Source organism: Corythoichthys intestinalis, chromosome 18 (assembly GCF_030265065.1).
Source record: "Corythoichthys intestinalis isolate RoL2023-P3 chromosome 18, ASM3026506v1, whole genome shotgun sequence".
Lineage (NCBI taxonomy): Eukaryota > Metazoa > Chordata > Actinopteri > Syngnathiformes > Syngnathidae > Corythoichthys > Corythoichthys intestinalis.
In genome coordinates, this window is record NC_080412.1 from 2,330,991 (window position 1) to 2,341,646 (window position 10,656).

The following is a 10,656-nucleotide window of genomic DNA, read 5'->3' on the forward strand; positions in this document are numbered from 1 at the left end:
GCGCAATCATTAAACTTAGGTCAAAAAAAGCCATTTAAGCCTTTTCACAGTGAGATCTATGCGATATGGCCGAGAAATGTAATTTTGATGTTAACTCCCAAACCGCTGCGCAGAAGTAAACCAAACTTCACCCATTAGTGTATTGTATCACAATCTAGTAGTTACGTGTGGAAATTTGGTTCTAGGACATTTGATTTGAGCGCAATCCTCAAACTTAGGTCAAAAAAGCCATTTAAGCCTTTTCACAGTGAGATCTATGCGATATGGCCGAGAAATGTAATTTTGATGTTAACTCCCAAACCGCTGCGCAGAAGTCAACCAAACTTCACCCAATAGTGTATTGTATCACAATCTAGTAGTTACATTTTAAAATTTTGTTCTAGGACATTTTGTTTGAGCGCAATCATTAAACTTAGGTCAAAAAAGCCATTTAAGCCTTTTCACAGTGAGATCTATGCGATATGGCCGAGAAATGTAATTTTGATGTTAACTCCCAAACCGCTGCGCAGAAGTAAACCAAACTTCACCCAATAGTGTATTGTATCACAATCTAGTAGTTACATTTGAAAATTTTGTTCTAGGAAATTTTGTTTGAACGCAATCATCAAACTTAATTAAAAAAGTCATTTAAGCCTTTTCACAGTGAGATCTATGCGATATGGCCGAGAAATGTAATTTTGATGTTAACTCCCAAACCGCTGCGCAGAAGTCAACCAAACTTCACCCAATAGTGTATTGTATCACAATCTAGTAGTTACATTTGAAAATTTTGTTCTAGGAAATTTTGTTTGAGCGCAATCCTCAAACTTAGGTAAAAAAACAATTTAAGCCTTTTCACAGTGAGATCTATGCGATATGGCCGAGAAATGTAATTTTGATGTTAACTCCCAAACCGCTGCGCAGAAGTCAACCAAACTTCACCCAATAGTGTATTGTATCACAATCTAGGAGTTACATTTGAAAATTTTGTTCTAGGACATTTTGTTTGAACGCAATCATCAAACTTAATTAAAAAAGTCATTTAAGCCTTTTCACAGTGAGATCTATGCGATATGGCCGAGAAATGTAATTTTGATGTTAACTCCCAAACCGCTGCGCAGAAGTCAACCAAACTTCACCCAATAGTGTATTGTATCACATTCTAGTAGTTACATTTGAAAATTTTGTTCTAGGACATTTTGTTTGAGCGCAATCCTCAAACTTAGGTCAAAAAAGCCATTTAAGCCTTTTCACAGTGAGATCTATGCGATATGGCCGAGAAATGTAATTTTGATGTTAACTCCCAAACCGCTGCGCAGAATTCAACCAAACTTCACCCAATAGTGTATTGTATCACATTCTAGTAGTTACATTTGAAAATTTCGTTCTAGGAAATTTGGTTTGAGCGCAATCATTAAACTTAGGTCAAAAAAGCCATTTAAGCCTTTTCACAGTGAGATCTATGCGATATGGCCGAGAAATGTAATTTTGATGTTAACTCCCAAACCGCTGCGCAGAAGTAAACCAAACTTCACCCATTAGTGTATTGTATCACAATCTAGTAGTTACATGTGGAAATTTGGTTCTAGGACATTTGATTTGAGCGCAATCCTCAAACTTAGGTCAAAAAAGCCATTTAAGCCTTTTCACAGTGAGATCTATGCGATATGGCCGAGAAATGTAATTTTGATGTTAACTCCCAAACCGCTGCGCAGAAGTCAACCAAACTTCACCCAATAGTGTATTGTATCACAATCTAGTAGTTACATTTGAAAATTTTGTTCTAGGACATTTTGTTTGAACGCAATCATCAAACTTAATTAAAAAAGTCATTTAAGCCTTTTCACAGTGAGATCTATGCGATATGGCCGAGAAATGTAATTTTGATGTTAACTCCCAAACCGCTGCGCAGAAGTCAACCAAACTTCACCCAATAGTGTATTGTATCACATTCTAGTAGTTACATTTGAAAATTTCGTTCTAGGATATTTGGTTTGAGCGCAATCATTAAACTTAGGTCAAAAAAAGCCATTTAAGCCTTTTCACAGTGAGATCTATGCGATATGGCCGAGAAATGTAATTTTGATGTTAACTCCCAAACCGCTGCGCAGAAGTAAACCAAACTTCACCCATTAGTGTATTGTATCACAATCTAGTAGTTACGTGTGGAAATTTGGTTCTAGGACATTTGATTTGAGCGCAATCCTCAAACTTAGGTCAAAAAAGCCATTTAAGCCTTTTCACAGTGAGATCTATGCGATATGGCCGAGAAATGTAATTTTGATGTTAACTCCCAAACCGCTGCGCAGAAGTCAACCAAACTTCACCCAATAGTGTATTGTATCACAATCTAGTAGTTACATTTTAAAATTTTGTTCTAGGACATTTTGTTTGAGCGCAATCATTAAACTTAGGTCAAAAAAGCCATTTAAGCCTTTTCACAGTGAGATCTATGCGATATGGCCGAGAAATGTAATTTTGATGTTAACTCCCAAACCGCTGCGCAGAAGTAAACCAAACTTCACCCAATAGTGTATTGTATCACAATCTAGTAGTTACATTTGAAAATTTTGTTCTAGGAAATTTTGTTTGAACGCAATCATCAAACTTAATTAAAAAAGTCATTTAAGCCTTTTCACAGTGAGATCTATGCGATATGGCCGAGAAATGTAATTTTGATGTTAACTCCCAAACCGCTGCGCAGAAGTCAACCAAACTTCACCCAATAGTGTATTGTATCACAATCTAGTAGTTACATTTGAAAATTTTGTTCTAGGAAATTTTGTTTGAGCGCAATCCTCAAACTTAGGTAAAAAAACAATTTAAGCCTTTTCACAGTGAGATCTATGCGATATGGCCGAGAAATGTAATTTTGATGTTAACTCCCAAACCGCTGCGCAGAAGTCAACCAAACTTCACCCAATAGTGTATTGTATCACAATCTAGTAGTTACATTTGAAAATTTTGTTCTAGGACATTTTGTTTGAACGCAATCATCAAACTTAATTAAAAAAGTCATTTAAGCCTTTTCACAGTGAGATCTATGCGATATGGCCGAGAAATGTAATTTTGATGTTAACTCCCAAACCGCTGCGCAGAAGTCAACCAAACTTCACCCAATAGTGTATTGTATCACATTCTAGTAGTTACATTTGAAAATTTTGTTCTAGGACATTTTGTTTGAGCGCAATCCTCAAACTTAGGTCAAAAAAGCCATTTAAGCCTTTTCACAGTGAGATCTATGCGATATGGCCGAGAAATGTAATTTTGATGTTAACTCCCAAACCGCTGCGCAGAATTCAACCAAACTTCACCCAATAGTGTATTGTATCACATTCTAGTAGTTACATTTGAAAATTTCGTTCTAGGAAATTTGGTTTGAGCGCAATCATTAAACTTAGGTCAAAAAAGCCATTTAAGCCTTTTCACAGTGAGATCTATGCGATATGGCCGAGAAATGTAATTTTGATGTTAACTCCCAAACCGCTGCGCAGAAGTAAACCAAACTTCACCCATTAGTGTATTGTATCACAATCTAGTAGTTACATGTGGAAATTTGGTTCTAGGACATTTGATTTGAGCGCAATCCTCAAACTTAGGTCAAAAAAGCCATTTAAGCCTTTTCACAGTGAGATCTATGCGATATGGCCGAGAAATGTAATTTTGATGTTAACTCCCAAACCGCTGCGCAGAAGTCATCCAAACTTCACCCAATAGTGTATTGTATCACATTCTAGTAGTTACATTTGAAAATTTCGTTCTAGGACATTTGGTTTGAACGCAATCATCTAACTTAATTAAAAAAGTCATTTAAGCCTTTTCACAGTGAGATCTATGCGATATGGCCGAGAAATGTAATTTTGATGTTAACTCCCAAACCGCTGCGCAGAAGTCAACCAAACTTCACCCAATAGTGTATTGTATCACAATCTAGTAGTTACATTTGAAAATTTTGGAGAGGCGTCTGGCTGCAGCCCGCCTCTCTCAGTCCCCTGCGCCGCTCGTCTCAGTGCCGATCCCGCAGACAGGAAATGACGCAATATCGCAGCTCTCAGGCACCTCAGACCGGAAATGCCGTCACCCTTGCGACGAAAACAAGTTAAGTCATTTCAACGCTCTCGAAGAAAACACGGTAGGTGCCCGCACTGAAAAAAAGTTTTAAAAGCGTACTAATGCATTTTCAAAAATATTAAATAAACTAAATAACACTTGCAAAGGAAACATTAAGTGTTTATCCAGAAGATAAATAGAAAAAACTGTACTATTATACAACTTTGTTCGAGTTTTATTATTGTGTACGTACTGATACATTAATACATTAAGCAGCGAATTTGCGAATGCTGCTTATGTTTTTGTTTTCTTTCTTTCTTTCTTTTTTTTTTTTTTTTTTTTTTTTTTTTTTTTTTTACATTTTATTGACAATGAACAGTCTCCCTTGTGTAGTTTTCATTGTATTGCTGTCTTATTTTTCATTATTTACTTTTCTGCTATTCCCAGCTTGCGGTTTTTATTGTTTTATGGTGTTGTTTTGGCGTCATTTGTTTTGTCTGGTCTCGTCTTTCGTATGTTTACATATGAAGAAAATCTTTTTTTTTTTAAGTAAAAAATGAAATTAAAAATAAAAAACTGAAAAAGCAAGAAAAGCTTTTTCTGTAAATCTGTGTCATTTTATTATTGTTATTTTTGCATTCTGTAGATGCATCTTTCAATTCTTGCAAGAGGTGAACAAATAGCAGCTGACCGGTGTAAAAGCTGCTGTTCACTCTACCACTGCCCGCTGTGTCCTTCATTAAAGGCAACTAAATTCAGCAAGTTTAAGAAACACTTGGAAGTACACATCCAAAATTCCATTTCGTTTGAAGGTGAGTTTGTATGTTGTTTTTAAGCCTCCTGGCGTGTACGTTGCATGGTTCACCTACATAACCATTTTACCCATTTGATTTATTCTCAGATAAAACGATATGCAGATGCAATCTGGAATGCAGGAACTCAGGACATTTCCATTGCCCTTTCTGTCCGAAGACTGTACTAAAAAAAGTGACATGGCCAAACACTTGGTGGCTTGTCAAAAGAGAAGTCTGAATACATCTGCCTTGGCTCCTGGGACCACGATGAATCCACTCCCATCTACCCTAGTTGCACTGACATCCTCACCCCTAAAGACAGTATCCCCCTTTCCAGTCATCAGCAAGAGCCCTTCCCATATTGATGACCACACATACTGTGCCATGTCAACAGTTGCCCTGGAGGATAAGCATATGCTGCTGGATAATAAGAAAGTCAAATGTCCCCACTGCAGTCTTGTGTGCTTCAAGAAGAACATTCCAAAACACATCCAAAGAAAACACAAAAAAGAATCGAAGGATATTTCAGTCCAGGATCATTTGAATAGTGCCTGTGTGGACCCAGACAACGCAATTTTTGCTGTGCAAAAGTCGAAGCATGGTTTCTCTGTACCGGTTCATGTACAAAATAAGACCTTCGGACATCAACACAAAGTGGAGTGTGAGTTGGAAGAGTGCAGACAATATCACTTCTTGGCAGTAAGAAGTGGTCTACCATTTAAACACTGTGAGCACATCCGCTCGTTACAGTACTGTACTCAGACAGTGAAGGAAGAAAGACTTTTGGCCAATGTTTTGGAGGAAATGGTGGCACTTCAATTTTTTGGGGTGGCAAAAAAAGCCTCATGCCTTAAAAGACAACATGTTGCACAGATGAGTCATATACCTCTCTGTGCACAAGTAGATTTTAAGCTGACAACAAAGCATTTGTGCTTCTCCATATATGAGCCAGTTCTGAGTCATTACACCCGTCTTGGAAGGTTAATTGTTACATACAATGCTTCTGAGAATACATGGCATTGCCCTTGTGCCAAACCAAGGCGTTCGTGTTTACACAAAAATATCAGCAAATGGCATTTATTCCAAACAAATCGTGACCTGTTTATAACCCAGCCTCCTAGTCCAACCACACTCCATCAGAAGCATGACAGTACTTATCCACCGTTGAATGAAAACTTAAGGCAGTTGTCGAATTACATTTACACTCACAAAAAGCTTCCAGATGACCTACCTGGTGAGCTTTTGCAGCCAAAGGCCACTACTGACTACATGGCAGAATTGCATCCAGCAGAGACAATTTGCACTGTCTGTCCAGACACTGTTCAGCTACATAAATCCACAAGAATTACTGGAAAAGCTAAGATAGTCACCATGAATGGTGTGATTGGAAGTAAGTTATTATTTCATTTTTAAAAAAAAGTATTTTGGATAGACTCCTCCATTTAATTTTTTTTAATTTATTTTTTTCTGTACTAGATGTTTCGACCTATTTCAGGAGATGTCCACAGTGCCAAATGGTTTACAGGTATCAAGAACGGAAGGATGGTCTACACAATTTTAATGATCATCTGGTACTGAGCCTTGAACTTTGTGTGTACCTAAGACACAACCTGCAGGTATTCAATTTTTTTTTTTTTTTTTTTGCATTAGGGGGGAAAGACTTTGTTTTTGCAATGTATTAATATTTTTTTCCCCCTGTAGAACCATGTATCAATATCAAAGGTGATACATTCACTGGAAAGTCTTAGGAAAGAAAAATTTCCTGCCCCAGACACCATCTGCCATGCTTACTACCACTTTGAGGCACTGACAAACCACGATTATTCTTTTTCGTGTGTCTGCTGTGGATACTACCCACCAGTAGTGGTGATGGACCTCCACAAAAAGGGAGTTTTTAATTTACCCGGTAAGCATTGATTGCGTATTTTTAAGTGGAGATGCATGTCAACAACAGTATGTAGTAAACAGTCTGTGTATTTCTTTAAATAAGTGAGTGACATCAAGGAAGCTTCTGAAGACTTTACTGGTGAAGTCGACATTGAACATTTCTGGGATAATGTTCAACTGGAGATGATTTCTTACGGATTTACCCCAAGTATTTGGATTTCTTTTTATTCATATTTGACATGACCCCTTTTAGTAAACTCCTTCTTTTATTCTAATAAACTCTAAATCCTTTATTTGGTTTGTTTTCAGCTCATGCAAAAAAACCCCTTTGGTGTTAAACCAAATTTTGAGTATTGGGCCCCATGGATTGGAAAGAATACGCGAAAGTCAGAGGTTGTGCTTAACACGGAGTACGAAAAACTGTCAGCTTCGAAATCCTCAGCTGAAACTGAAGTCAGCATGGTGTCAGAGGATCGTCTTGTTGATGAGCTAATGAAACAGAAGGTAAATTTATATGCATTTTTGTTGAATTTGTTTTTTCTCTTTTTCTGGAGAAAAATGTGAATACAGTGCCTGTGTTGACAAAGGCTGTTGCTGAATGTATTTCTATTTGTGAAAGGTTTCAACTGTGCGCAAACTTTGCAAGGCCTGCAATCTAGATTGTAGGGGATCACGGATGGATCTTATCATTAGGCTACGAGAAGAAATGAAGACAAGACATTCATATGATAAAATATTCCAAAAGATATGGGGTGCATCTGGTAAGGATTGTACATAAAGACAGTAACACATTGAGCCTAAGTAGGCATATGTTCTAATTGTTGTTTTATGTTATCTTTTTTCAAGGTGGATGGTCTGTGATCCTCTGTCCTCATGCTGTGGTTTACAGCCTTAAATTTAACTTGAGGGCAGAGTCTCCGAGGGATTTTACAGACCTCCTTTTATCTTGGAAACATCTTCCAAACGTCTCCGTCTATGATTTTGCACGAGATACCAGTGGAAGTAAGTAGTATAATCAGTACTTTAAATTGTTGACTGTGCTAAACACGTTTTTTTTTATAGACAATGAACAATGTGGAACCCACTGTGCGGTCATTACAAATTGTGAGAGCATAAGACCATGCAGAGCTTCATGGGCAGTTAAAACTCATCCTGCTCAAGAACGGCTGGTATGTTTTTATGTCTGAGACAAATGTTGTGCTCACTAGAAATTTGGATTGGCTCATAAATGTTTATTTTCTCTTGCTTTCATTAACAATCAATATTGCTGTCAGCTTGCGTACATCTTGGACATTGAGAGGCCAGAAACGGAGTTGATAGTCCAAACAAATAAAGCCTGTCTGACACGTTCTGACTTTTGGACCCTTGGATTAAACAGGGAAATGGAATCAACTGTGAGTTGTTGTGTTTTTTAATTTTCTTTAAAGAACATCATGTCACCTCTACAATTAAGTGAAAGCTAACTTTTTATGCTTTTTTTTTTTTTCTTTTTTTTTGCAGATAGGAAATGCATGTTTGGAACTTGTCCAACGAATAGCTCATTCAAAGGTACGAAAAAGTATATTTTTGGAGTCGAAAGGTATCATTTTAACTGTACAGCATGTGTGTATGCATGTATGGGCGCATATAGGTGTGTGCGTATGTTTATATGTATATATCGTATGTCAGTGTGTAATATATGATGTATTTCTCAGGGAAAGAACATATTTGTGGCCGACCTCTATGTTGTCGCGACATGGCGTAAGCCTACAGAATGTGACCCACTCATGCATTTGCCTGTAAGGATGAGTAGTAACAACTGGGGTTTGGTTGATTTTCTAAGTACAGTCAAGTCATAACAAATTAAGTAATCAAAATTCCTATTATTTGTGACAAACTTTGGTATGGGGGGGGGGGGATCCAATATATAAAACAGTATCAGAAGATGAAAGTGCTTTCTCACTCAGCTCTGTCAGTATTTCATTGTGATAGGTTTCCATGGTTTCTTTTAATATTTCCTTCCAATAGATTGACGTCAAAAACAGAGATGCTGTCGTTGTTCCCATTTGGCAACCTGGACACTTCATGTTATCTGTAAGTAAGCATGATTATCTGTAAGCATCACGACTGTTTACATAAATTGACATGGCTAATCCATTTACTTTTGGGAACGGATAGACCATCACTGTCTTCTTGGCCATTTCCCAACAAACTCCTCTTTTTGTTACTTACATTCTGCATCTGCATTTTGACGGCTGTCTTTAAAAATCCTGCTTCCTATTATAGTTTTATTTGTAAGTAGTGTCATGCATGATAATTCTGCTTTCTTAGATTGTGCTTACTTTTATTTGAAACTTGATGTGAAAATGCTGCTTTGTTCTGTTTTGTCTTTTCACACTGTTTTAATGTCCTCCACATGAACTATATAGGTTTTGAAGCCATTACAGAGAGACATAGTCTTTCTAGACTCCAAATGTACATACACAAAATTAGGATTTGGTGATCACGAGATGAGGGAGCTTTTGAGGTCACTGACAAAATTCAATATCCGTTCTTATCTGCATGGCATTTCCATGACATTCCGGAAAAGCTTGGTTTGGTTTTTCTTAGAGGGTATTCCTATGTTTCAGTCTTTTTATGGTGTCCCTTCATTTAAAACAGAATTGCGTTCCAAATGATTAATGCAGTAATGTGAAGCTGAATTTATAAAATGGCACTATAAAAAGCCTGCTGAAATGGAGAATGTTTGGTTTGCATGAGTCATTTGACTGTTTGGTGTGCTGTGTTTGCATGAAAAACGTTTATAATTGCTTAACTACTGTATTTAATATGGAGCTTTATTTTCAAATGCAGAAACCTCTGCCAGTCTATTAATGCAGGGACTTGGACAGAGATAATTGGAACAGATATACAGGTATTTGTAAAAGTTTCCTTATTTATTGTATCAAAACTTCAAGGAGGTGATTTAGCTAAATTCTTTCGTTAGGGTTTCCCGGGACAGCCATATGGGAATGACTGTGGCATCTTCATGTTGATGGTAGGTGAGTTTTATTGCCTAATTTTGTCTTGTGTGATATTTATTCATTTATTCTTTTGTAGTATGCTTTGTACGGTGTTCTGGACGCTCCCTTTGATTTTAACATCGTAAGTGAAGTTCACCGAATCATTACAATTGTGCTACACAATCTCTTTGTGGTTATTCTGTATTAACATGTTTTTCATTTTTGTAAGACTGATATGCCAACTTTGAGGAAGTGGTGGTGCATATTGTTGGTGGAAAATTTTGAACTTGGGTGGTAAGTCTTTGAAACTGTTGAAATGACATTAACACAGCACCTTCTTTTTGGAAATTTTGGAATACTGTACTTATTTCTGTTATTTTTTTTCACGTATGTGAGCCACGGGAAAGTGTTTGCCCATTGGACAAATGAGGCAAAAGCCCTCTTGCAGGGTGAAGTGCCACCAGTCTTCAGGTTGAAGAAAAGGAAATATGATACCATCGCTGAGGGGGTACAAGACAAAGAGATGTGGACCAGAGAAATGATCTAATATATCTTCAATTAGACAATGAAAAAATAAAAGCATAGCACGTTACAACAATGTTGTCATTTCTGATGATGAATGAATGAATGTTTGAAATAAACCACCATTACTTGGAGCAGTTGAAGTTGTTGCACACTCATTAATGGTTTTAAATGGCAAAAGGTAAAATAAGAAAATATAAGATTTTTTAAATTATTTTTTTACCAGATGAAATTGTTGTTATTAAGCTACAGCATATAGATGTGTCCCCTTTTTAAAATGCAAATATTTTAAATATAACATCAATTCCTAATATTTCTTCACTTTCTAAGTAAATTTGACAATTGACTAACTACAGCACACGCTGTGCGGGATCACCCTCTCGGATCACGGGCGATTTTTCAGTACAAATAAACCATGATTGCGTTGAAGTGTATTTTAATTT

At 36.9% G+C, this 10,656-nt stretch overlaps 1 protein-coding gene across 1 annotated transcript; it reads left to right on the top strand.

Moving 5' to 3' along the window:
• The first annotated feature begins 4,091 nt into the window (after positions 1-4,091).
• On the top strand, positions 4,092-9,518 carry LOC130906813 (uncharacterized). The gene is made up of 14 exons (XM_057821464.1): positions 4,092-4,111; positions 4,676-4,841; positions 4,931-6,213; positions 6,300-6,439; positions 6,525-6,729; positions 6,814-6,944; positions 7,020-7,214; positions 7,330-7,471; positions 7,557-7,712; positions 7,773-7,879; positions 7,985-8,104; positions 8,211-8,258; positions 8,405-8,488; positions 8,718-9,518. The coding sequence occupies exons 3-14, from the start codon at positions 4,941-4,943 to the stop codon at positions 8,805-8,807; spliced, it is 2,691 nt and encodes an 896-aa protein (XP_057677447.1). The 5' UTR covers positions 4,092-4,111; positions 4,676-4,841; positions 4,931-4,940; the 3' UTR covers positions 8,808-9,518.
• Positions 9,519-10,656: the final 1,138 nt, after the last annotated feature.